Source organism: Lepisma saccharinum, unplaced genomic scaffold (genome assembly GCF_977018435.1).
Source record: "Lepisma saccharinum unplaced genomic scaffold, izLepSacc3.1 HAP1_SCAFFOLD_435, whole genome shotgun sequence".
Classification (NCBI taxonomy): Eukaryota; Metazoa; Arthropoda; class Insecta; order Zygentoma; family Lepismatidae; genus Lepisma; species Lepisma saccharinum.
In genome coordinates this window covers 80,831-108,619 of record NW_028143134.1, presented here as the reverse complement: position 1 = coordinate 108,619, position 27,789 = coordinate 80,831, and the positions used below count along the sequence as shown (strand labels likewise).

The following is a 27,789-nucleotide window of genomic DNA, read 5'->3' as shown; positions in this document are numbered from 1 at the left end:
TTGCAGTATAATAATTCCCTTTATTACATTACATTACATATTGAATTTGCATTATCATATAATTATAGACAATTATTAACCATAAGCAACCAATATACACGTATTACAACTATTCAATACATGTAATGAGGGGGGGATCCCCCGAAATAAGCCCGCCTCCTCCCGCATGCATTCAAGGGTATGCTCTTATTGTCCTGGTTCCTAAAAATACCAGGACGTCAGTTGCTCCCAATTTGACGGTTTCCCCGACTTCATTTTCTCTATTTATTACTATTTGATTGCATTTTAAATTGGTATAATAATAAATTGTAATGCTGTACAAAGGAATATATACATGATATAATTGATGTATACAATACTTTATGTGATATTATTTCTGTTCTGGGATCCAGAACAGAGGACATGAACTTCGTGAGTGACATTACATTAGGCTTCATGTACACATTTTTTTTAAAACCGATTATGAATAGTGTGAATATAACATTTTCCATTATTGTACTGTTCTGATTTCGACTCTTATGTTTACATGGTAGGACAGTATTAACAATATTAATAATAATATTTTTAATAACATTATGAAGAACATCTTCAATAATATTCTCAATAACGTTTCCCGGGCCGTGAGACAGGCATGCATAATCTCGGAGTCGCAATGGATTCCGTTCCGGCATTCCAGAGCGGTTTGATATACAAGATTATTTTCTTCATCAAACTCACAGAACCCAACTCACAAGTCCTGAACCCCAGTCTGGCATACCAAAGAAGGCCGCATCCTGCGCCCACACTGATTGCCATTCATTCAGTAAGGAAGGACAGATAAAATAAAATTGGGAGTGTGAGATTTGTATTTGAATATTGGTTTCCTTCTCGCTTGTTCTTGAGGGTCGTTGCCGCCGCGTGCACAACTGCTTGTCTGGTACACGTCGGTGCAAGAGTGCAGCGTCTGCATTCCACGGAGGGGTCAAGGGATCACGACCGACAAGGAGCAATGTCCGTGTGAAGAACGATGCTTTATTGTCTTCGCGTCTCCACATTATAACGTGTAATTAAAATAAAATGGCATCCTATCACGCCCGTCTCACTACCAGGGGTCATATCAACGAAAATCAAGTCTAATATCATATTGTAATTTAACTATTTAGACTGGTAGAGTCGGTGTTGCAGTATGTCTCTTTTCATTTTAATCCAGTATTCTAACAATTAAAAAAATATCGGATGCTGCTTACACATTATTATTTTTATTATAAATTATAAGGCCAAAGATGAACAAACTACAGCAACATGAGACACTTCACAACACACAACTGTCAATGGCAAACTGTCAATATAGGAAAGAATTATCCTCCAGAAGCTTATCTTCTCTCTTCTGGGAAATCCACCCCTCTTCCGAGGTATGCATATCGCTTTGGATTTGAGGACTCCCAAAGGAGAGATGAAACAAGATAAACCTGTAACCCTGAAATACCTGGCACTTTGAGCCTACGACTGGCCACCGAGGAGACAAACTTAGTACAACTTTCTCTTTTCGTCTTCATCTATTGTTTGCATCAATTAGTGTATCACATAATAGAGTTTTGTACCGCGGTAGAAACTGAGTTCCGCCGACCCCCGTGGCGGAGTGGTTAGCACAACGCGCTACGACGCCAGGGGTCCCGGTTCGAATCCTGGCCTGGGCACGGATGTTTGTGAGTTTGCATTCATCAATTTCATCATATCGTCACCTATCCCGATCTTCGCAAATTAGCCAAAAGTGACACAAGAAGCGATGTCATATAAAGCAAATCAATCAATCAGAAACTGAGTTCCGGCTCCACTATAATTTCTAATCTTCAATAATATACGACACTTATATAGCAATTTAAGTGTCGTAAAGTAACTGTTGAAAAGTGTACTTTAGCTGGAAAGAAGTAACTCTGTTACAGTTACAGCTATTTATGTTGAAATTAACTAGGTACAGTTACATTTCCTCAAGAAAGGTAACTGTTACTTATAACTGAGTTTTGCTAGTTTCTTCCAAACACTGCACATACAGTGCATCTATGTGATGCGTGTAACTGATGTACTCATTTACAAACATACACCACTAATCAGGCTGAACTGAAAAGAAAACAAGACTGAAATGATGTATGGAAAATCATTAAGAAATATAAATTGACCAACAAATATTTCTTTTCATAGGACTGTTTCATTTAGTTTTTAATATTTCGAAACATTTGTGGTTAAGGACAATTGGAATACTGATTACAGGGGCGTAACTAGGCTGGGACAGCCGGGGCTCCCGAGATAAAGGGACCCCGAAAATTCCCAAGATTGTAATTTTCCTGACTTATGGTTTTGATAGACTTTTCCACTGCAGGCAGATGATGGTGACGTGTGAGGCCCAAAGCTGGTGGCTTCGTATCATTGCACGCCTGCAGTAATTATGTCACGATTTCCCTTTATGCCAAGCATTAAAGAATGCCAGCGGGGTAAAATTATTGAGGTTTTAACACAATTAGATAAGCATTGCAACGCTGGCCTGGAAATCGGATTAAGTACTAAAAAGAACCCAGCAACTTGCACCTCAAAATTGTGTTAGACATAATTTAAATTTGGTTCTTAATGCAGTAGAAGGTAACCGGGAAAGTGTCCCGTTTTTTTTGTAACAGTTCAGAATGTCAACATATTCAACATCTTCTTTTTTTTAATACCAGTTTCCTGGCAAGAGTTCAAATCTTGAAAATGAAATAAACCGAACCCAATTCCCAAAATGCTTAATCCAACACGATAGGCAGGAAGGTAAGAAGTTGTGTCTGTTCTTGAAGGGAGGTCTTTGGTGTTTTCAAAGTTTATTTCTTACATAATATTAACAAACAGTAAGCCAAATGAAAGAAGTAGGGCCTATTGGCCTTCCGGGCAAAATTTAATGTTCCGGATTCATATTATTATTGAATGTTCAATGTAAAATCTTTTCTAAGTCATTACAAGCACACTCTCTTGATATGCCCGCATATGATCTCTTACGGAACGCTCTCTAAATGACAGACTGAACTTCGGGAATCATTTGAATCACTTGATGTCAACTAGAAGGATTTCAAGTGAATTCTCTGGAAAAAGAACAAAAAAAAGATAAAGAAGCAGATTGACGAACTCTGACCAAATACTTGGCAAACGAAAGAAGTGGTAAAAGGTTTTTACCCGATGAAAGACACAATTTGCTCACAACTGGACAATTGTTTTAAACGCATGAAAGCAGTTGTTGACACACAGAAAGTGATGGAACCTTCCAGTAGCGTAGCACGTATACTTTTTTTCAGTATTCAGCCCTAATTTTGACATCTTTTCCTGTGTATGACGTTTTTTTTAAAGGAATATGGGGTCAGAAGGTGTTTATGACCCCAACCAAACCCCCATCGTCACGCCACTGCAACCTTATTTTTGTCAAAATCTGTGGACACTGAGCTACGCAAGGAACCTCAAAAAATTGAAAAAACAAAAAGCAAAAAACAAACAAACATTTCCAAACCTTTATTTCAGTTACAAACATTATGAGAAGTGCTTTGAAACACAAGATAACATTGTTTTATAGATTTGCTTTATTATTTTACTTCGCCTTTTGTGCCACATTTGGCTAATTTCCGAAGATGGGGATGAGTGTTGACATGATGAAATTGATGACACTCATAATCAAAACATCCATGACCGGCACCCCTTGCGTCGATGTGATAACCACTCCACCACGGGGGCCGGCACAAGATAAAACATGAATGATGTGAAAGAGCTTGCTCATGCTCTTGTGATACAGCATAATTCATTGACTTCCAGTTATCCTCAAGTGTGAACGGTTTGTTTCGTGTACGGTTAGCGGCAATAAAAGTGGAAGAGCAAGATCCTGAAATACTGGCTTCCCTGTGATGCGTTATGCGTGTTGCCCAATTATACGGCGATCAGCCGACTTCAACAGCAACTCTTTAATTTCATCTATCCCCGTAGAGATTAGCAACACACACACACCTTAGTGTTCCTCTCACAGTAGCAAAAGCAAAAAGATCGCTTTTTAATTTTAAAATTATAAAAACATATTTACGGAATACTATGAGTCAGCAACGTCTTAGTGGCCTGGCTTTACTTTCAACTGAAAATAATAAGAGCAAAATAAATCAAGTTTAACGAAGTATTCGATCCTTTTGCGTAAGCAATGATAAATTAATCTATAATGTAAGAATTGTAATTAATCATTAATATTAACTTATTAGTGTATAAAGTGCTTATACTCCGTATACTAAAATCAAATGTAATATACAGAAGTAATTATCAAAAATAGCGATTCAAAATTAGACAATTTCTTTACGTTTTTGGAATCCAAAAAATATTGACCAAATATTTGACGACTAGGCCACACCTATTTAAATATCGCTAAGACCAATGGTGCCAATCCACCGTTTTGGAAAATACTCTATACTACTTGAAAACCTTTAACGTATCTTAACGTTTCTCTTCTGCTCTCAAGATCTTTACAAATAATTTAACTTTTTCCTCAGTTTCCCCTAAAGCTTCAGAAGTGTGAAATAAGCTTACAAGACACTTTACAACGTAAGGATGATTCGGGCCGTAATGTTTCTCGAGTATTTGCAACGCCCGTTCGAGTAATTTCTTTTGTTTACGAGGTTCACTTAAAGCTCCATAAGCGATACCTAAGTTACAAAGAGTAAAAGCAACTTCAAAATGATCAGCACCGTAATGTTTCTCTTGTATTTTCAAGGCCCTTACAAGTAATTTCTTTTGATTACGAGGTTCACGCAAAGCTCCATAAGCGTTACCTAAGTTTACAAGACAGCTTGCAACTTCGAAATGATCAGCACCGTAATGTTTCTCTTTTATTTTCAAGGCCTTCACAAGTAATTTCCTTTGTTCCAGAGGTTCACCCAAAGCTCCATAAGCGTTACCTAAGTTTACAAGAGATCTTGCAACTTCAAAATGATCAGCACCATAATGTTTCTCTTGTATTTGCAAGGCCTTTACAAGTAATTTCTTTTGTTCCAGAGGTTCACCTAAATCTCCGTAGACGATACCTAAGTTTACAAGACACCTTGCAACTTCAAAATGATCAGCACCGTAATGTTTCTCTTGTATTTGCAAGGCCTTTACAAATAATTTCTCTTGATTCCGAGGTTCACCTAAATCTCCGTAGACGATACCTAAGTTTGTAAGGGTACAACCAACTGTAAAATGATCGGGACCGTAATGTTTCTCGACTATTGGTAAGGCCCTTTCAAGTAATTTCTTTTGTTCCAGAGGTTCACCCAAATCCCTATAAGCGTTACCTAAGTTTACCAGACAGATTGCAACTTCGAAATGATCAGCACCGTAATATTTCTCCAGTATTTGCAAGGCCTTCACAAGTAATTTCTTTTGTTCCAGAGGTTCACCGAAAGCTCCATAAGCGTTACCTAAGTTTACAAGACACCTTGCAACTTCGAAATGATCAGCACCATAATGTTTCTCTTTTATTTGCAAAGCCTTTACAAGTAATTTCTTTTGTTCCAGAGATTCACCCAAATCTCCATAAGCGTTACCTAAGTTTTCAATACATTTTGCAACTTCGAAATGTTCAGCACCATAATGTTTCTTCAGTATTTGCAAGGCCTTTGCAAGTAATTTCTTTTTTTCCAGAGGTTCACCCAAAGCTCCATAAGCGTTACCTAAGTTTACAAGACATCTTGCAACTTCGAAATGATCAGCACCGTAATGTTTCTTCAGTATTTGCAAGGCCTTTGCAAGTAATTTCTTTTGTTCCAGAGGTTCACCTAAAGCTCCATCAGTATTACCTAAATTTACAAGACACCTTGCAACTTCAAAATGATCAGCACCGTAATGTCTCTCTTTTATCTCCAATGCCCTTTCAAGTAACTTCCTTTGTTCCAGAGGTTCACCCAAATCTCCATAAACGTTACCTAAGTTTTCAATACATTTTGCAACTTCAAAATGATCAGCACCGTAATGTTTTTCTAGTATTTGCAAGGCCCTTTCAAGTACTTTTTTTTCTTCCAGAGGTTCACCCAAATCTCCATAGGAATTACCTAAATTTACAAGACACTTTGCAACTTCTAAATTATCTGGACCTAAATGTTTCTCCTGACTTTGCAAGGCTCTTTCGAGCAATTTCTTTTGTTCACGAGTTTCGCCTAAACCTTCGTAAGCGATACTTAAGTCTACAAGACACCTTGCAATTTCCAAATGATCAGCACCGTAATGTTCGTGGAATATATCCAAGGCTCTTTCAATTGATTCCTTTTGTTTCAGAGGTTCGCCTAAATTTGCATAACTATCTGACAAGCTTACGAGCGTGTGAGCAATTTTCAAATCACCAGGTTCAAGATACTTCTCCTGAATTTCGAGGGCTCGACAAAGTAAATCTTTTTGTCTTCTAGGATTGCCTATGGTATCATACATGAGTGCCATTATACTTAAAAGATCCTCCAGATACAGGCGTGAGTTTCGATCATCGCTAAGTGTCCTACAATCAGTGTGGGTAAGGAGTGTCTCAAAGTGTGGTAATAAGAGTCTCATCCTCAGAACACCATCAACTGTGTAATTACAAGATGGTAGACTGCATTTTAGTAATTCAAATGTTTTACTCATAATCTTTCGTTCCTTTCCTTCTTTTCTTGTTTTAATCTGCGTCACTTTCTGCACTAATTTGTGAACGTTCACCAGATCTTCTGTTACATCAATCATACAATATTGTTTAAGTATGTGTAATATACTGACCACCAGTTCATTTTCAACCTCTGATTGTCCAAGCCCTCTGAATATTTCTACTGGAATACTGTTTTCAGATAAATATGCAATAATACGTAGAACCATCATTGCTTGCTCTCCATATTCAACATTTTCTTGTATCTTGTCAGTGGTAATCTTCCACGTTGTAAAAGTTGTTTTGGTGTAAAGATCCAAACTATCATCTGGAAACTTATAGTTGAGTAATTTTTCAGTTTCCTTCTTATATCGTTCTATGTAATCTCTAATAGAGAATCTTGAACCCATCATATGTAATTTATTGTTCGTTTCTCTTATGTATGCAACTGCCTGCTGCAGAGCTAAGGGGAAACGTTGCAAAATTTCACCTAATGTCTTGACATCATTTTCTTGAGACTTCTCTACTAATTTCAGAGCTTTTCTAATGAACTCTTCTGCTTCTTCCAAGTTGAAAACGGTTAACAAAAGGACTTGTATGTTACCCCAATTCTGATTGCGGGAAGTTATAAGAATGTATGGTCTGTTAGCACTTGATGGTAATGAAGGCATAAACTGCCCTATGCCGTTATCTCCTTCTCTTTCACTTGTACATTGTTCAGCATTGTCGAATACAAAAAGACTCTTCCTCTTTGAGAAAACTTGATAGACCTCATTCACAATGGATTTGATATCTCTAGGTTTTCCATCCACGTTTTCTGTGCGAATTCGTAACTTGTTTTCCGCTAGTCTACGAAATGATTCAGAAAGTGTGTCATAACTTCCAGCGTTCATCCACATGATGTTATCGTTATATTCCTTGGAATACATTTGAATATATTTCCTTGCTAACTCGCTCTTTCCTATTCCACCTAGACCACTAATTGAAGTTGATTGAAGTATATCAGTGGTTTTATCTTCTCCTTGGTTTCTTTGCACAGCTTGATGTAATTTGAGTAACTCATCTTGTCTTCCTGTAAATACTTCAACTGGGTCTCTAACGTCAAACCAAACTGAAACTCTAGCTGATTCCTCATAAAAGTTATTGTCCTGTGTGAGAAAATAATTATCGTCTTTCCGTTTCCACCAGTTTTCAATTTTAGTCTTTGTTTCGGAAAACACGCCCTGTATGTCGCTGTCTTCTAGAGTGAACTTACACTGTATTTCCTTCTTTATGAGATCACTTAATTCAATCTCATTCGGCTCATTCACAAAAATCTTAAACCTACTTAAGAAATCTTCTATTTCCTCTTCAGGAACAACATAATGTGGTAATGCTGGCTTTTCATCTATGTCCTTCATACTGCCAAAATTCTTTGAAAGTTTGATATTTTGAAATATCACATCTCCATCAGAAAATTCAGTGATCCCTTTTCTAGATTGAATTTCATGTAGGAACATTTGTTTGAAAGCACTGTCGTTTTCAGTTGAGAGGAATTTTTCTTTGAATTTTCCTTCATTCTCATCTGTCCTTTCAATTACATCTTTAGCTAGAGCATGGTGGTACAATTTCATAACATCTTTATCCACGCTAACACACTTCTTAGAGACAACACATTCTGCTAACTGTTTGGCTAGTTTATGACAATCTGATGAATTTCTCAGAGTTTCTAGGATTTTTTCTCCTTTAATTCCGTGTAAATTGAGCTTGTAATAATTGTTTTTATTGCCTATAGATAGTATGTTATCTTCCAGAAGTTCAATTTCTTCATCACTTGGATCATTTGGCATGAAATCATGTTCGTTGTTAGTGAATAAAACAAACTCACAATCTTCAAAATTGCTTCTAAATATTGGATGAGTTTTCATCGTCAGAAAGCACTCCTTAATCTTACGGTAGGCTGTGAAATATGTCGTCAGCTCAAAATCTTTATCTTTTTTCGCAAGATTTTGCTTTAGAGTAAGTTTATTCTTCAGCGGGTCATCTCGGTGCTTTGCTTGTAGGAATATGATCTTTGTCTTCTCTGCTCCTTTCTGGTCTACATAGCGATAGCTGAAAACTACATCATCAAATGCGCCTGCTTGTTTTAAATTTGTGGCTAACAAGAAGTTCTTCATCTTCTTTTCATCGCAGAGCTTCTTTCCCTTCAGAAGGAAATACATTGATAGATATATTTCATAAAGCTGACCACTCATTCGTGATGTCCCCGAATTTTTTTCGTAAGTCATGCGTTGTTGTCCATCCGCAGAATCTGATCCGTTGTCCTCAGGTGAGTCATTCGCTGTTGCTTCATCACATTTTTTCTCGTTACAGACAGTAACATCCTTGAGCTTTGAAACTACAGGCGCCATCTCTGCAATTAAAAGTGTTAATTATGTGTGAATACACTTTTCAAGTCTAACTTTGCTCTTGTGTTTGAGATAAATAGGAAATTACACTACACATGCACACAATTATACAGTAAAATTTCCTTGCACTTAGTCATTAAATCCAGTCCTTCCACATAGTTAAGATCACCTAACCCTATTTAATGTACCAGTTACATTTGTGTTTATTAAAAATTATTATCCTCTTTAATGTATCCACTTCTTTAAATTCCACCAATGATGTAAATGTACCAATGAATTTCTGGATTCTTGTGATGCACTCGGGGATTGGAAATAAGTGAGCACACTTACATTCGTTTTTCACTTGAAGTTTCTTGGCTCACTTGTGTGTTGTGGAAAGTGCTGTGTTTTTTATTATGGTGCTTCATCCATCTTATACCCAAATGGCTATCCTGAAGACAATCGTCCACTGAAGTGTAACCTAGAATCAAAATATATAACATGAGTTTTAAATATCTATTCGAAAGTCTGATTCAACACATAAAGCGAAGGGTTTTGAACTGGCTCCTTACCAATTGTTGTAAGAAAAGCGTGCCTTCCAACCTGCTTCTCCGTTACAATCGAATAGTGCAATGTATAAATAATCATTTTAATTTAAAATTTTCCAATTCTTATTAGGATGAAAGGGGTATGTATTCCAATGATATGAGTAATGATTTATTGTTTATTAAGTTTTTCTTTACTCGTCTTTAAATTCCAATTTATTTCATCTACTTCATAAATATACCTAGGTAGAATAATAATCAACTGGAATGTGCATAGAGCTCTAACATGACTGACTGCCATATGACACTTTGAGAAGTTGAAAATAAGGAACGTTGCGAAATGCGGGAAGTCATGTGGAAGTAAGGCCGCACACTTTTTCAATCCCGACATTTGTGGACGTAATGTGATCAACACGGCTTCGGCAGCCTTTATCCACAATTACCCACAAATTAGATGCTAGGGGCTCCATTACAAGGGCACGCTCTAAAATTTCTACCTCAAATCACAAATCCTAAATCTAAACAAAAAGCGAGATGCTCTACCTACTGAACCAACGTGGCTCTACATGTTACTGTAATAGCAACTAAGAACCTGCCTTGTTCTTCTTTGGAGAAAGAAATGGGCTAAATATACGAGAATAATCACATTGCTAGCTTTCTTTTTAATCAAAACAACAATACAGAAATTACTTTCCGTACTCATTGCTTAATGATTTGATGTATATTCTCAATCATTAGCAGTTTTCGAGTGCATATCTCTTCAGTAGTATGGGGTGCAATTTCTTCGCAGTGATCCTTTACATTATTGCATTAAAGAAAGTTTCTTGCCAACATTACGTGTACAATGTCTCTCAAAAGTTTTAGGACAACGACATTTTAAACTAGGCAACCCAATTTACACAAGGCATTGGTGGGTTGCGTGTAGAGTTAGGCTCAATTTCAGGGTTGCCACATGCACAATAGATATTTATAAAATACGCGAAAGGAATAAAAACAAGTAATATTCTATAAAATTATTAAAAATATCACTATTATATCGCGAGTGACAAAATTATTTCTGAAAGAAAAAAAATAGGTTTTCTAGTATTTCATCGCTGATGAGTCTACAGAAAGGAAAAGAGATGAGAGAAAACGAAAGGTGACAAAGGAGAGGAGAAAGAGAAAGCGAAAGGAGAAGAGGAAAAGTAGAAGAGAGAAGAAAGAGAGGATAGACGAAGAGAGGAGATGTAGTGAGGAGAATGGAAAAATATTCTAGGAGAGATGAGGAAAATGGAGCAAAGAAGAGAGGAGGGGAGTGGAGAGTAAAGTAAAAGAGAGAAAAAGAGAAGAACGAAAAGAAGAGGAGTAGAGTGCAGTGGAGTCGGAAATCTGAGACAGGAGAGGAGATACGAGGAGTGGAGATGAGTGGGATGGAGATAAGATGCGAGAAAAGTAGGGAAGGCGATATGAGATAAAAGCAGACCAAGCAGAAGGAGGCGAGAGAAGAAGGAGAAGAGAAGAACAGAAGGGACTGAAGAGAAGAGGTAGTTCCAGAAAATATCGTCTGAGCGTCAAGAATTGATGCATTGGTCAAATTATCGACATGAAACATTCAATAACATTTTGAAATGTATTGGAGAATGTATTAGATCGGTTCGAAATAGCTTTTGGCTTAGTTCAGAGCAAAGGTAGAATATTCCATGTAAGCTCTTTCATTATGCCTGCAATTATATCACTAAAAACATGAATGTAATTTGAATATTTATAAGAATTATCCAATTTTAGTCCACTTCTCGGTTCGTTGAAATGGAGATTTTGTAATTTAATATTTCCCCTCCCCCCATCGTTAATTCCAAACTGAATCATGCCGTTTCACACGGCGTGGACAATGAACACAATGGGATAGGTCTAAAACTTACGAAAATTTTCTGCCACCGGAAGGGTTTGAACCCACGACCATCAGATTGACAGTCCTGAACGGTAAACACTACCCTACAAGCTTTCGCTCCTGAAAGTAAGTAGAAGGAGCTGACCAAAGTGAAATGTAGATGCAACTCTCCTCCTACATATAATGTGCATAGAATACTTGTTTGTACCAAAAAAAAAAAGAAAGAAAAGAAGGTAGCACGACTCGGCGAAAACATTTAATGGAGAATTGCACATGATGAAAACTTTTCATTCGATATTTGCGGAGGTATCCTTGCATTGAACTCGACTGGGAAAAGGGGTAAAATTAGTATGTCCTGAATTGCCACAAATATAAATAGTTATTTCATTAATATTTGTCAATGTCTTTGAAGCAGTACACAATTATCGTTAGAGTATCATAATTCACGATCTTACACATGAAAATATCCCTTTGAATGTGTGTCAATTCATTTATTTGTTTATTTTTATAAATTCCATATGCAGAACAATGTAGCCACCATACACTGCTATTACAAATAATGTTACCATGCTCTCCAAACTTAGTATAGAGGTTCAAACCTGGGACCGCTAGCAGCCCAATCGAGAACTCTAAACACTACACCACGCCCTTACCTTCGATTGAAACAACAATTTTCAAGTATTCTGTCCCTCCAATATTGTAAATGTCGTTGGGTACATGTAGTTGAACTTTTACTTTAATTTTGAATTGCTTTCTTGCAGTATAGCAGATATCTTCGAGAAATATTTTTCGAAGTGATGAAGAAAAATGAAAATATTGGTATTTCTCCTAACTTATTATTTTGATTAGACATTATTAATGGATAATATCTAGATTCTTGAACATTGCAGGACGATATTCTTTTCCTGTGATACTGCAACAGACGAAATGCTTGTTTAGTGACGCAAGTGTCGTGTTCAGAACAGTCTTATGAAATGTCTTTGCTGTTGCGTAAGGTAACACGAAATAATTACACCGTTTGCGAACTACCAAATCTGCGCAACGTTAGACGTAAACAGGCGGAAAATTGTATTCATAAAATCACTTCACATTTGACAGTATTAATCAAGAGAGACTCGTGGGACACTGTGTTAAGGTGCTGGGGTAAATCCTTCTTATTTTTCTTCCTCGAATAACAACAATTTTTAAAGTAGAGTAACAGTCGTTCTGCTCTTTCTTATTTCGTTTAAATTCTTCCACATTCCTTTAATTGGGTTAAATATAAATAATAATATTGCTTGCATTTCTGTCATTGACGTAGACCAGGCCCATACGCAGGATTTCTTTGAGGGAGGGGCCAGACCCACCCATATATATATATATAGGCAGGCTCAGTCGGTAACGCGTCTGACTACCATGCTAAAGATCCCGGGTTCGATCCCCGGCCGGTTTAAATCCGGGAACTTTTCTAACGTTGGAAGCGGCCCCGGCGCCCACCCAACGTCGAATAACATAGGTACCTGGGGGAAACCCTGGGGGGTAAAGGCGGTCGGGGGCGTAATGCTGATCACATCACCCCCACTCACGACCGGATCAAGAAAGTGTCGGGCGTTACCCCCACACCCCCTCTACGCCTTCATGGCGTGGTGCTAAGCACAGGGAACACTTTACCTACCTTCAAATGTATATATATATATAAAGAGAAAGGGGCTGTTGCCCAACGGATTACTATTATTATTAAAGAGAGATAGAGATATTACAAAATAGTTCAAATAGTGCGAGCGCCATTGAAAAGTCATGATAATTCTATGTTTAGAAAATAATATATTTATAAATTAAACGTTGCGTACTAGGAATTATTATTACAATATAGAACATCTCTCTTTGTGAGTTAAGAAAAAGCAATAATAAAGAGACATCTCGCATCACGATTGCAGTTCGAAAAAGTCAGGACTGGGATTGAAAGTAACGCACTGTCCTGACTAAATCGCTGAATCGGACGTCTGGTAGCCTTGCATCAATGATTATAAAACTAAAACTACCCAGTGTTGCAGCCTGAAGACTTTTGCGCAAGAAACAGATTCATTTATATAAGAACAAAATTGAAATTTTTACTCATTTCTAAAATCGACGATGTTATTTTCGTATTTATTGATAGGTTTACATTTAAATATATTTCAGGGTTCGAGAGGGGCATGGCAACCATCCCACCCCCTCCTGGGTACTGGCCTGACGTAGACAGTGGGAGAGAAATTTTGGAGAATCTTTCTATTAAATTTATTATTTACATCCATCTTATGCTCAGATAGGTTTATTGGCAATCGTGAACTTTTTGTTTAATAGATAATATTTGGTTTTAAACGACGGGAGAACATTGGTCGAATTTCCTTTCTTGCTCTTTTGAGAGAATATATACTTCTACAATAGCAATCGCGTTCGGAAACAGTGAAAAAAAAATGACATGGTTTTCAAAGCCAGACAAGCTTGGTAGCGTAGCTTGCTCGCGTTCAAAGTTACTCACTCACGCTATTCAAGCCCGCTTCTTATCGCAAAACACAGTGCGTCGATGCACAGTGACTGCACCCAACAAGTTACAAGTGACCAGAGTCGAATTTGAAGAGAATCTGAAGAATGAAGATTTCATCAGAGGCGGCTAGGTGGGCATTAGGTCAACATGCAATAGTTTAAGTCATAATTTCTGGCAAACAAGATATCTTATTGAATAAGTATTTGGATAGTAATACGTGTATCCGCTCCTTTTTAACAATGTAAGCTCGAAGACAATCTGTATTCCATTTGTTTATATTAACAAATTGGTCAACCGGAGTTTATTATAAGGAACTATTTCGTAGATGTTCATGTAACCGTTATAAAATTACAAATAAAGTATATTCACAAGCTTAGATATACTAACAACGAAGAAATAAATTCAGAGTAAAATTTCAAATGCATGTGTATAGAGTAATTCTAGAAGTACAGAGCTATATCAGAGTATTGAACTTCTTTTTGCAGGATAACGTTTACAATATTCACGCGACAGAATAATTAAGAACTGTTGCTCCAAGGGAGACAAAGGGCGTACTGTATTGGTTAAGTTCTTAAAAGCATTGATTACGGTCTCAGGTTCGATCCTCCATACTAGGTGTTCTTTTTTTAATTCTCCTTTTATAATAAACAAGAGCGTGGTAACATTATTTGTAATAGCAGTGTATGGTGGCTACATTGTTCTGCATATGGAATTTATAAAAATAAACAAATAAATGAATTGACACACATTCAAAGGGATATTTTCATGTGTAAGATCGTGAATTATGATACTCTAACGATAATTGTGTACTGCTTCAAAGACATTGACAAATATTAATGAAATAACTATTTATATTTGTGGCAATTCAGGACATACTAATTTTACCCCTTTTCCCAGTCGAGTTCAATGCAAGGATACCTCCGCAAATATCGAATGAAAAGTTTTCATCATGTGCAATTCTCCATTAAATGTTTTCGCCGAGTCGTGCTACCTTCTTTTCTTTCTTTTTTTTTTTTGTTACAAACAAGTATTCTATGCACATTATATGTAGGAGGAGAGTTGCATCTACATTTCACTTTGGTCAGCTCCTTCTACTTACTTTCAGGAGCGAAAGCTTGTAGGGTAGTGTTTACCGTTCAGGACTGTCAATCTGATGGTCGTGGGTTCAAACCCTTCCGGTGGCAGAAAATTTTCGTAAGTTTTAGACCTATCCCATTGTGTTCATTGTCCACGCCGTGTGAAACGGCATGATTCAGTTTGGAATTAACGATGGGGGGAGGGGAAATATTAAATTACAAAATCTCCATTTCAACGAACCGAGAAGTGGACAAAAATTGGATAATTCTTATAAATATTCAAATTACATTCATGTTTTTAGTGATATAATTGCAGGTAAAATGAAAGAGCTTACATGGAATATTCTACCTTTGCTCTGAACTAAGCCAAAAGCTATTTCGAACCGATCTAATACATTCTCCAATACATTTCAAAATGTTATTGAATGTTTCATGTCGATAATTTGACCAATGCATCAATTCTTGACGCTCAGACGATATTTTCTGGAACTACCTCTTCTCTTCAGTCCCTTCTGTTCTTCTCTTCTCCTTCTTCTCTCGCCTCCTCCTGCTTGGTCTGCTTTTATCTCATATCGCCTTCCCTACTTTTCTCGCATCTTATCTCCATCCCACTCATCTCCACTCCTCGTATCTCCTCTCCTGTCTCAGATTTCCGACTCCACTGCACTCTTCTCCTCTTCTTTTCGTTCTTCTCTTTTTCTCTCCTTTACTTTACTCTCCACTCCCCTCCTCTCTTCTTTGCTCCATTTTCCTCATCTCTCCTAGAATATTTTTCCATTCTCCTCACTACATCTCCTCTCTTCGTCTATCCTCTCTTTCTTCTCTCCTCTACTTTTCCTCTTCTCCTTTCGCTTTCTCTTTCTCCTCTCCTTTGTCACCTTTCGTTTTCTCTCATCTCTTTTCCTTTCTGTAGACTCATCAGCGATGAAATACTAGAAAACCTATTTTTTTTCTTTCAGAAATAATTTTGTCACTCGCGATATAATAGTGATATTTTTAATAATTTTATAGAATATTACTTGTTTTTATTCCTTTCGCGTATTTTATAAATATCTATTGTGCATGTGGCAACCCTGAAATTGAGCCTAACTCTACACGCAACCCACCAACGCCTTGTGTAAATTGGGTTGCCTAGTTTAAAATGTCGTTGTCCTAAAACTTTTGAGAGACACTGTACGTAGCATCCCATGTGAAAATTATCCTTCAAAAACCTACGTCACAGAATAATATTTCGTAGATTGTGCAAATGAAACACTGAATATATTCATATATATTGTTCGCATGACGACCTGTAAATTATTATGCGTAGGAAACAGTTTCTTGTGTTTTTATGTATTGAAAAATATATTTTAGTGAAAACAGTGGGATGAATTCAGGCACATAAACAGAAAACACTATTACCACCCCATTTCATAGGTGTACGATAGACTTGTCAACGCTACATCACATGATCTGACGTCACGCTACGTAATATCAAAAACTCGTGTCCGAGCCAGGAGAATCTCTCGCCCACTTGATCTCGGGCGTCTCGGCTAGCGAAGCTACACACATACACTGGGGAACTGCTCCACTGCAGTTAAGTATTTCAAATAAACCATGAATTAATTAATAACGTAAACCGCTTTAGTCAGCTTATCGATCGGCCATTAGGGCTAAAATTAACATAATTAATTTCGGGGTTTATTACTTTTATTTTCTTGAAAGCTAAACTTTCATTGATTTGTATGGCCGATAACAGTACGGGTATTAATGCAAGAATTAATATCGATCTAGTTTAACATACACAGGGGGAACACTAAATCTAGGTGCCAATTGTTCAAGGTTATTTACTGGATATGTATATATACGTGACTGTTGTTAGAATTGTTGTTATTAGTTATTCTATTTAATGTTAATACGTTGATTGTAATAAACCTAAAGAATGAAAAGATAGCTTTGGTTATAATTTATGTTTTATTGATAAGGTCTGTTGCTCTCACTATAAGTACGTATTTATATTGCTCAAGGAAAATGGGGGGCCAGTATAACTTTCCATTGCGTGGTGAGACGTTCGCTCGTAAGTTGCTTCATCTGTAGTGGTAATTTACGTGGGGAGGTCATAACATCAAATCTATTGATGCATCACAAACGCATCGATTTATGCTTTAGAGTCTGTTCTTTTGGCATTTGTCAAGAAACAAGTTTAGAGTTCGATGCATTTTTGTACATTCTTTTTTAGAGGTAACGCCGATGCCAGAGAGAATTTATTTTTATGTTGAGCTGTACTTTAACTCGTCAATTGAAGCGTGTTTTCATGCACCTCCCTGCATCTTTCCCGATGATTTACATGGGGCCTCCCCGATGGCGCAGTGGTAGCGTCGTCGCCTTGTAATCAAGGGGTCCCGGGTTCGATACCCGGTGGAGGCACAAGTGGTTCGGATCCCACTTTAAACTGTAGGTCCAGTCCTGATTAGCCTTACTGTGCATAAAGTGGACTTAAAACACCAACTAAACTAAACTAAACCGATGATTTACGTATAAATTTTTCTGACCTACAGACTTTATGTGCTTTTTAAATTAAACTTTTCCCTGTGCATAATGCAATAGCAAACCGTGAAATGTGATGTTGAATTAACAATTTCAAAATTGACGATAGGAATATGATTATTTTAAAATGTTTTAATCATCTGAATGAACCATTTCAGATCCCATATGATCCCACAACCTGTTCTCTTAATGTTATAGATGAGTTAGCATGGAAGCAATTTGCACTCACCTCGTAACGCAGCAGGAAGAAAGGCAAATGAGTAATCCCTACGGTGGGCAGTCTCCCGAACAGCACGAGCTTTTTTCAGTGATCCTCTTTCGGCTTAATTCTCGAAGAACATGAACTGTGGAGGTTGAGTTCTGTAGAGAAAAACAAGACAGCACTTATAGTACATCCGATCCACAAACACATACAGTCACATACAGTTCAGGGACTAAAGGGAGAATTCACTTCACCAAGGGCCTTAGGGTTGGATAACTTCGGACACCGGCCAGATATAAATTAATTGTTTGTTGCGAGTTTGTCGGACACCAGTCCTACAGATTGAGAAATGATCATCTCAGATTCTTCCTAATCCCTACAGGCTAACAAAGGCCCCCAGAGTCATCTTGTGGTCACATTGTATCCAATGGCGTCCGCAATTTTTTTCTCGGGCCTGGAGGGCAGAGTAAGATATCATACCTTGTCCTTCAGTCACAGAAACTTTTATTATTGTTATTGCTATTATTGTTATAATTATACTTTTCAAATCATAAAAATCAATTTTCATTTAAAATACTTTGGCGTTGTGTATAAGATCAGATTCCAGTCTGCTATTCAGATAGAATCTGCTTTCGGCTTGCTTCCTTTCCATAAACATTTATCACTTTTTTGATGAACAATATTATATATATATTTTTTAATATATTATTCCGTTCGTACGACAGCACAAGGATCTTAGTGTCATTTTTGATAGCAAACTGACTTTCAACCATCACATAGACTACATAACTACGAAAGCGATGAAAATACTTGGACTAATTTACAGATTTACAGACATAACACATGTTTCTGCCCTCGGAACCTACTTCACAATGTGGGTTGTTTCTATTCTTGAATATGGTTCCTGTATTTGGTCAATGGCATGTGAAAGCAATTTAAAGAAAACAGACAAAGTAGTAACTTTCTTCATCAGAATAGTCAAACACAGATGTCCAACCCTTGCAAACTTCTCCAAACAAGGAATTCTATCCACTCCACAAATTCATGACCTTTCTCTTTGCCGTCAACTCTCAGATTTAACAGTTCTTTTCAGAATCATGAATGGACAACTTTTCACCAGCGAACTCTTGCCACTCCTTAACATCAGAATTCCACGTCCCAACAGCAAATGCAACAACTTATTATACATTAAATCTTCAAGGCTATATTTAGAACAAAGATCACTTCTCTATAAACTATAAACCATTTACAACTCATTAAAAGACGCTCCGGGCTTCCATTTATCAAAACAGACTTACAGAACAGCGTGCACAAAGCAACTGAAGAGTAAATAATGTTAATTTTGCACTAGTTGTTATTATTCGTGTTATACATGTATATGTGTGTGTGTGTAGTGTATATGTCAATCTTATTATTTTGTTTATTTCTCTTCCGGTTGATATCTTGATGTAAAATTGATTTTTCTGTACTATTCAAGATTTTTCAAATAAATAAAATAAAAATTAAAAATCTATTTTTATAAAAATACCTTTTATATAAAAAAACCACCATTTTTTAAAAATACAAATAATGATTCTCATCCATCCTGCTCTCTACTAAAGTGTAATATTCATCACACTGCTGGAATTCTGCGTCTAACACTTTTCGTGATATGGTATTCATAAATGTAATTGGCAAATTCTTGGGAATCGGCAGTTTCTCTTTACTTTTAAATAAATTGATGCATTTGACAGAACTGACAACATGCAGTGTTTAATAATTCATGACCCTAGATCGGAGAAATTCGTCTTGCAGGAACTCAAAGATAGGAACATCTTAATAAATATGGCTGTTATTTTTGGTAGAAACCGTGCCATTAACGCGAAGTTCCAGTTAAATTGTAATATGTTTCTAAATAATGTGAATCTAAATATTGGATTGACATAAATATATGTGTAATTCTATTGGCCATTAAGAAAATCATCTTTATTTCATATTTATTCCTTCCGGTTTCACGACAGATATCGTGGGTGGGGGCACAGGGAAGACACGTCCCTTCAAAAATTCTGAGTGGGGGATAAAAGAGCCAAATATATTTCCCTCGGATTTAATGAGTGAAAACGATTTATTCTATCTTAACTTCAAAAACCAGTTAAGCTCATTTGCTGATAGACAACAGTCCTTACATCTGTTTGCCGTCGGTGCATGTAGGGCGCTGTTGTGGGGTCATTTGACCCTTAACTGGAAAGTTGAAAAATTCCTTTAGGCATGTTAGTCTGTCGAAGGTTCCTTAAAATTGTGTCAATCTTAAGAGTACAGCTGGTTGTCATCCCAGATGCCGGACGACTCCCCCCCCAAAAAAAAACCTGGAAAATGGTAAACCTTGCTGCCCTACACGAAATTATTGCCACACTATTAAATCAATATTAATATCAGTTGTAAAAAGAAATAGATATTAAAGTTTTCTTCGCTCACACTATCTTTTGGTACGAATTCCTTACGAGCTGTGGGAGTTACCGAAATAGAAGGGGAAAAAATGAGAACATATTTACAATCCGGGTCAAGGAGAGGGTGCGAAGATGTCAAATTATATTCTCCCTACTGTAATCCACAAGCTTCGGTCTCTTCAAGAATCAATCTTTCTTCCTGACGCTGCTCCCTGTTTGTACCCAACGAAGTGACAGAATCAAGAACCAGATTTTTCGTGTGTACCTATTTTATTCTCTTTAATTTGCATCCAAGTCTAAAATGGACAACTATACTTCAAGTAAACTTTAGGCAGTAAAGTGGAAAATAAAACATAATAAAACATGGTAATGTTTGTTCAAATAGAGTTGATTGCGTGATTTCAATCATAATCGAAGAAAATACTTATTGATCTGTAAATATGACGTCACATGGCATGTAGCATGTCAGGATTCAGAACATATTGATTCTGACGCCTCGTACGTGGAAACTTTTCTACGAGCGTCCATCGTAGTTAACTATCAGATGAACATTATTATCGGTTTGTAAATAATTTAATTTATCGATTTCAAATGCCTACAAAAAATAAGGATGTGCGGTGTATATCAAATTGACTAGTTATTTTCTGTTCTCGATTTCTGTGAGGGGAGGGGGTATATAAATCCTATGTTTGAAGGCAACAACAATAAATAGAAAACTTCTTACCAGAACGAGTTTCTCCAAGACAAAGGAACGTCCTCCTAATGAATGTTTCCGGATCTTCTGAAATAAAAATTAAGGTATTAGAAGGTACTGAAGTTCAACGAAGGTGTAGGTTCAAACAAGGACTATTCAAATTCTTCTCAGATATATCAAGTGGTAAAGTTTGCCTATTGACATACCTGAGAAAAATTTGAGTAGTTCTTGTTTGAACTTAGACCTCGTAGATACATCCAAAGCAAGGAAAGCGACTAGAGTACTGCAATGAGTGTTTTTCACTCGAGCGGCAAATCGTTCGCACGGGCAACGATAGGTGGCATGCAGACTTGATAGTTCTTACGCTCGAGCGAAAAACGACCGAACTCTCGAACCCTATTAGTACACGTATTTCCGTAATTTGTCTATGGTAGTGAGTCCTCAGATATCGATCGTGAAGTAAAAGACGAAGTGAAATTGAAAAATAAGGGAACATAGTCATCATCTCCATGTTAAAATGCAGTTTTGTTTATCTTACCGAGATACGTGAAAATGAAATAGATGATTATGGGCTGAAACTGCTTAGGCTGACATTGTATGTTTTTTTTATGTTATTTTATTGTCACATTGAAATGAAGTTCGATTGAATGTTATAACTGCATTTTATTATTTCGCAGAATATGATTATCCTTTTTCGGTAAGTGAACAATGATGCACACGTACTTCTTGCATTGTGATACGATATTTGTAATTGCTTAGGCAGGTCTGCCAGCATGTGTATCCATTTTACGTTTCGATCTGTAGGTATTGCATGCTTTCATATGTGCTGTATTTCAGTCCTACTTAATAATATACGGAATTATTATTTAGAATTGTAATTGCATAGAGCGGTTTCCTTCCATGTATGGGTTTTAGGTTCACAGTGCTGCTTATTAGGCTCTGAATACAGGACATTGCCAATCATTCCACTCCGAGTGCAGTACGACCGAGCGTAGCAAGCTCGAGCGTGGGAGACTCGAACGAGTTTGAGCGAGCGAAAGTGGTCCGATGCAGTACTCTAAAAGCGACATTAAACAACCAAAAATTGTAATTCAATAATTGTATATATACATAGTTATTATTTTAATAATAAAAATAATGTTAATGAATGTAATACGGATTAAAACAATAATAATAACAACTTAGGTTATTTGAAGGATTTCTTTAAAATTGCTTTAAATGATAGTTTCTTTGCCCAATAAATAAAGTACATCAACGCCACCCGCGCCGTTTCAATAATTGGAAGCTAACGGCGTGTATGGGTTACACATAAATTTAAAATATTTAGAATTATCCAAATATACACTATTCATGAAATTGCCGAGGAAATTACTGAAATTTCAAAATACCTTATCTTTTTTTTAATTTTCAATTTCGGATATGCAAATGAAAATTCGGCTTTCAATTATTTGCATTAACGCCAATTACAAGAAATTATGTCTATCCTGTAAACCATATACTAAACTGTATTTAAAAATGTTCACAACTGTTTTTGAAAATTCCAGTATTTGTCCACGTTTTATGCCCTTTGATTATTCTGTTGGATAATTAATACAAAATATTTACTAAACAATTATGCAAGGCTACGATCACAATATAAAGCTACCGAATTATAAAATATGTACACTTTATAATATTTTTCAATATTATATTAGACAAGCTTATATTATACAGTGGAACTTTCATAACTGGAACCTCAAAATCTCGAATTCCTTGATAAGTCGATTTTTTTGTAATCCCCTTGAATTGCCAATATTAATTTTACCTCAACAACTCGAATAAAACCTTTCTAAGACGAATTTTTGTACAGTTTATGGGATGCCGTTTGAGCTTAATAACTCGAAGGTAGACTATGAAAAGCTGATAAGCCTCTATGATTCGAAGTTAAATTCTAATCACGTCTATAACACGAAGTTTTAGTCTCACGGACCTCAATAAGTCGAAGTGTAGGGTGCGTACGTACAATGTCAGGTGATCAACAATCGTGTCGGGACTTGAACTCCCTCAGCCTGCCGTGTATGTAACCATCATTCTTAATGTGCTTAGTGTGCGTTGTAGAAGTGTTGATACATATGTAACGTACAAAAAAGTTGCAGGTTATGATGTCGATGAAACCAAGTTGTAAGACATTAAGTGTTGAAGAGAAGCGGAAGGTTTTAAAAGCGGTTGATGAAGGCATTAAGAAAAACAGTGAAATTGCGATAGATTTTAAAATTCCACCAAATACTTTATCGCCAATTCTTAAAAACAGAACTAAGTACGAAGAGGGGGAGCGGGCTATCCAAATTACGCAAGAGGGCAAAAGGTGGCAATTTTGAGGATGTTGACAATTCTGTGTTAAAATGGTTGAAGCCGGAAACTTCAGTAAACTTTAGACCTCTATAACTCGAAGTCGGTGATTTTGGCCCTCAATAACTCGAACCTTGGTAAGTCGAAATCCTTGATACCTCGATTTTTTCTTGTTCCCCTCAAGTTCGAGTTATTAAGGTTCCACTGTATTGTACAAGCTTATTTTTTTCTTTTAATGGCTACATATATCCATGGATTATCTGACCTCACCCAGCAGGTTAGTGAATATCCTTTCAACAATACCGCTTCTTTCACCCATTCGCTGCCATTCCAAAAATGGTTCACCACCAGAACGTGAAACATTCCCCGGGTTCGGTACCCGGTGGAGGCACATGGCACAGTGTTTCAGTTTCCACTTTGAACTGTAGGTCCAGTTCCGATTAACCTTTCCGTGCATGAAGTGGACTTACTAACATCACATCCAAACCAAGAAACATCCCAATCCCCCCCCCCTCTCTCTCTCTCAGGCCAGTAGCGAGGGGTAGGCTGCGGGGGGAGGGGGAGGCTGAAGCCTAAGGCACCATGCACAGAGGGGGCTATTCAAAGTTTTAAAAAAGACACGAAAGTCAGAATACGCGACAGAGAAATTTACATTTGGCAGAGGTAAGGGGACAAGGAAAACATTCAAGCTGTTACTTGAAGATTTTCCAGTGATGAAGTGACCCTAGATACTTCTTTTGGGGGTCCATTAATGGGCGAATTAACGAAGGGGGGTGCCTGGGACCCCCTACCCATAAACAACTTTATCCACAGCAAAAGAAAATTATGTTGTTGTCTTCCTGAAAGAAAATTTAATTTAAGCATATAGTACGCCCATGGACGTCTGCAAGATTTTTTCCAGGTATTTTTTTCCATGGGGGGCAAAGGACACATATTTTCCTCCTAAATAGTGATGCCCCCTCAAAAAACACTATTTCGGTCTGAAATTATCATGTTTCTTCAACGAATTTGTAATAATTAACATAAATTACTGTGACTCAAATGAAATTATGTGTAAAATATATAATTTTTAGGTACACATTAGGTGCCCTCCGTGCCCCCCCCCCACCCATTTCGGACGCCCAAGACTACGTCATTTCTTAACTATGTAACCATAGGCGCCGACTCCATCGGGCTTGGAGGGGCTCGAGCCCCCCCAATGTTATCGATGTGGGGGCAGAGCCCCACAAATAATTTTACTTAAGAGAATCTAATGTATTATTTTACTTCTCTTGTAAAGTTTACTCAGAATTGAGCCTCATAAACTTAACTTCAAATACACATTTGAAATGTTCTAGACCATCAACTTTGGTGGGCTGAGACCGCTCAACCATCAACTTTGGGGGGCTGAGACCGCTAAACCATCAACTTTGGGGGGCTATGACCAGAGACAGCAAAACACATGACTTATTACTATATACTAAGTATATAATTATGAGTATTGTTAACATTTTTACTAAAAAGAGTTTCAAAAGAAGATGTGCTTGAACTAGGAGAGTGGATGGGACGTTCGGGCTACAAATGGCTCTCACATGATATTCATAACGAGATCATTGATATATTAGGGAGATTTTTTTTGCGCTCCGTCGTAGCAGAAATTAAAAGTCGGGAATATTTTGCTATTATGGTTGACGAAACTTGTAACATATCCATCCGTGAACAATTTACATTTTGCATTCGAACTGTAAATGAAAATTTTAATATTTTTGAGGAATTCATGGGCTTTTACGAGATTCCGAACACTGAGGCCAAAACTTAAAAAAGGGAGGGAGTGAGTCATTCATTAATATATTTCAGTGATCAGAGCCCCCCCCCAATAATTTTGACAAGTCGGCGCCCCTGTATGTAACAAACACAAATGAAAAATCATTCCGTGTCCAATAATGAGCCTGTCATGAAAGGTTTCCCTACCGAACAGTATGCAGTGTTATGGGTTAAAGAAGGACACCATTCTGCAACTGACCAATCTTATCGAGTAAAGACGACAGCAGGCTATTTTCAGCTTAAGTTTCGTGCTGTTATTTTACACGTATTGATGTGTTCACAAGAAACTTGTAGGTAGATTAGATAGGTGTTAAGTTTGAACTTGACAATTTGGTCAAGTTTTCTGCATAATTAGTTTGATAGCTCTTTTAGTGTATGAGTTTGTTTATCTTATAATGTTAACAGACTCAGTGTTTCTAAATTTCGTGTAAATGTTGCCATAACATTTAATAATCTGCGTTAGACCCTATGTTCTACGGTACTTAGGAACGCAAGACAATAGTTTTGTTCACTGACTGGTAACATATATGCAGATTTGCGTACACCACAAAAAAAACTACCTCCCAAAAGGAAATCACAAATATGCCACTGAGTGAGCACCCCCCCCCCCCCAAACAAAAAGCTTAACTCCCACAGTGGGGGTTACCACCATTCAACTAGGTGCATGATTTCTCTGTTGGACCATGTCACGTCTATCATAAATCCATTTCGACTTATGAGGTTGATGTTTTACATTATGCTTGCTTACAGACATTCTCAACTTGCCCCAAAATGTTTTTCTCTGTGATCACTTTACGAGACATAAAATCCTGGCTACGCTGCGCCGTTGTTATTGTTGTTAGTTTCATGAAATTGTTGCCATTCGTCGATTTTTCTGCACGAGCTTGGTAGTAATAGTACGTATCTAAAGATGTTCTACAAGCACTAAGCCAAAAGTGCAATAGCTATTTTTAAATATGATAAACTTTTTTAAAATAAGAAAAATACGAATCTTTAAATATAACATACATTACTTTTAATGAGTTTATATTTGTTCCTGATTTCAGTAATTGTACACGATGAAAATATCCCAAACCATGCTACAAGAAGAAAATATCGAAGGACGCTCATAAAATGTCAGCGCTTGGTAGTTCTGCGCGAAAGGAGAGGGGCGAGGGGGCGCCAAACAACCTCCTGCCTAGGACATCAGAATATATTGCTATGGGGTTGCTCTCTCTTTCTCTCTCTCTCTCTCACACACACACAGACACAGACACACACGCACGCACATTTAATCAATTTCCACCAAACTTACCTTGCTGATTTCTTAATATTCCTAGTACACCACTCTTCTGTATTGTTACTACCAACACCATGAGCTCATACTGGCATGTCTGCTGCAAAGGAACTGTCGCTGTGGAATGTGCAAAGCAACGTCACTCGGTTGGCGCATGCTCCCTCTTCTTATTATACGCCAATCCACTAGCTAGTTGCACCACAGGAGGAAATAGTAGAAAAATCCGATCAATGTTTCCAGAAGCAATAATACCCTATGAGACAAGTAAACCTTGACGATGAATATCAAATAGCAAATATATAGCTAGATATTTAAAATTCCAGACATGATATTTCGAAAACATGCTGCTCTCCAGATTAAAGGGATTTCCCCCATTCGACTCCACGGTAGCATTGCCGTAAGCTGAGGGGAGCTGATGGGGCTACAGACCCTCCAGAAATTTCGAGAAAATATGATAAAAGCAGTAAAGAATTCGGTGGTAAATACAAACCTCTGTAAAATGACCCAGGAAATATTAATGAAAGTTGTATTATTATTAATATTGTAATTAGAGAGCCTATATGTCTTGAATAGAAGAATATGGATGGAATGGGATTTTGTCCTGGTTTCCATTTTTGTCTTTGAACAGGTATTAAAATGAAGGTTACAATTATTATTAACAGGACCCGGATAATAATGTACTGAAAACAGCAATATATGTACTAAAACCATTCCAAAAGTAAGAATTACGTAACATCAAAGACATCGTATTACCAACAACTCCGTTCTAATTTTCGAAACAAATTGCCCAATTCAGACAACCCAAGAAAAATACAATTAAATATAATATTTTACATATTGCTGTTGCTTTTCCAATACACGATCCCCGTAACAGTAAGAAATAACAAATGTGTTTTAAACTTTCAAATATGAAATATATTCTGTTATTGCGGAACAGGATTTTGTGTATACTAAATTATATTTCCGCTTTTTGGGCGTCTTCGATGACTTAGTAGTAACGTTGTCGCCTTGTAATCAAGGGGTCCTGGGTTCGATACCTGATGGAAGCACATAGAAGTTCGGCTCCCGCTTTAAAAACTGTAGATTCAGTCCCAATTAGCCTATCTGTGCATAAAAGTGGACTTAGAAGAACACAAACTCTTTTGAAAATTACAGAATTTCTTCTCTTTTCATATCCTCTGGTTATTCTATTAGATAATTAATGCAAATATTTACTAAACAAATGTGAGGGGTTCGGACCAGTTTAATTTCCGCCTTATACAAGGCCACGATCAAAATATTAAGCATCCAGATTATAAAGTACATTGATTGTGTATTGTTTTTCACAAGAAAACTGCTTCTTTCAATCATTCGCTGCGACTTCCAAAAGTGGTTCATAACAAGACCGACAAAAAGCATTCCAATCTCCCTCCCCCCCTCCTTTCTCTATCACACACGCACACCTTTAAGCAATTGCCATCAAACTTACCTGGCTGATTTTGAACGTTCGCACAACAATCTTCAGTATTGTTACTACCAACACTGTGAGGTGAAATTGACATGTCCTCTGCAAAGAAAC

At 37.1% G+C, this 27,789-nt stretch overlaps 1 protein-coding gene across 5 annotated transcripts; it reads right to left on the bottom strand.

The window, feature by feature from the left end:
* Positions 1-46: 46 nt before the first annotated feature.
* On the bottom strand, positions 47-27,789 carry LOC145982807 (uncharacterized). 5 transcript variants are annotated; one of them, XR_014441149.1, is made up of 6 exons: positions 27,700-27,789; positions 26,250-26,420; positions 20,855-20,911; positions 17,732-17,862; positions 9,334-9,463; positions 47-4,114 (listed from the first exon to the last, which is right to left on the bottom strand). XR_014441149.1 is itself a non-coding variant. In XM_083116174.1 (5 exons), exon 5 carries the CDS (start codon positions 9,004-9,006, stop codon positions 4,465-4,467), a length of 4,542 nt encoding a protein of 1,513 aa, XP_082972300.1. In that variant the 5' UTR covers positions 9,007-9,463; positions 17,732-17,862; positions 20,855-20,911; positions 26,250-26,484; positions 27,700-27,789; the 3' UTR covers positions 47-4,464. The 5 variants fall into 5 exon arrangements, 4 of the variants coding, with proteins under 4 accessions (XP_082972300.1, XP_082972299.1, XP_082972301.1 ...); XM_083116174.1 differs by having other exon boundaries at positions 47-9,463; positions 26,250-26,484; XM_083116173.1 differs by having other exon boundaries at positions 47-9,463.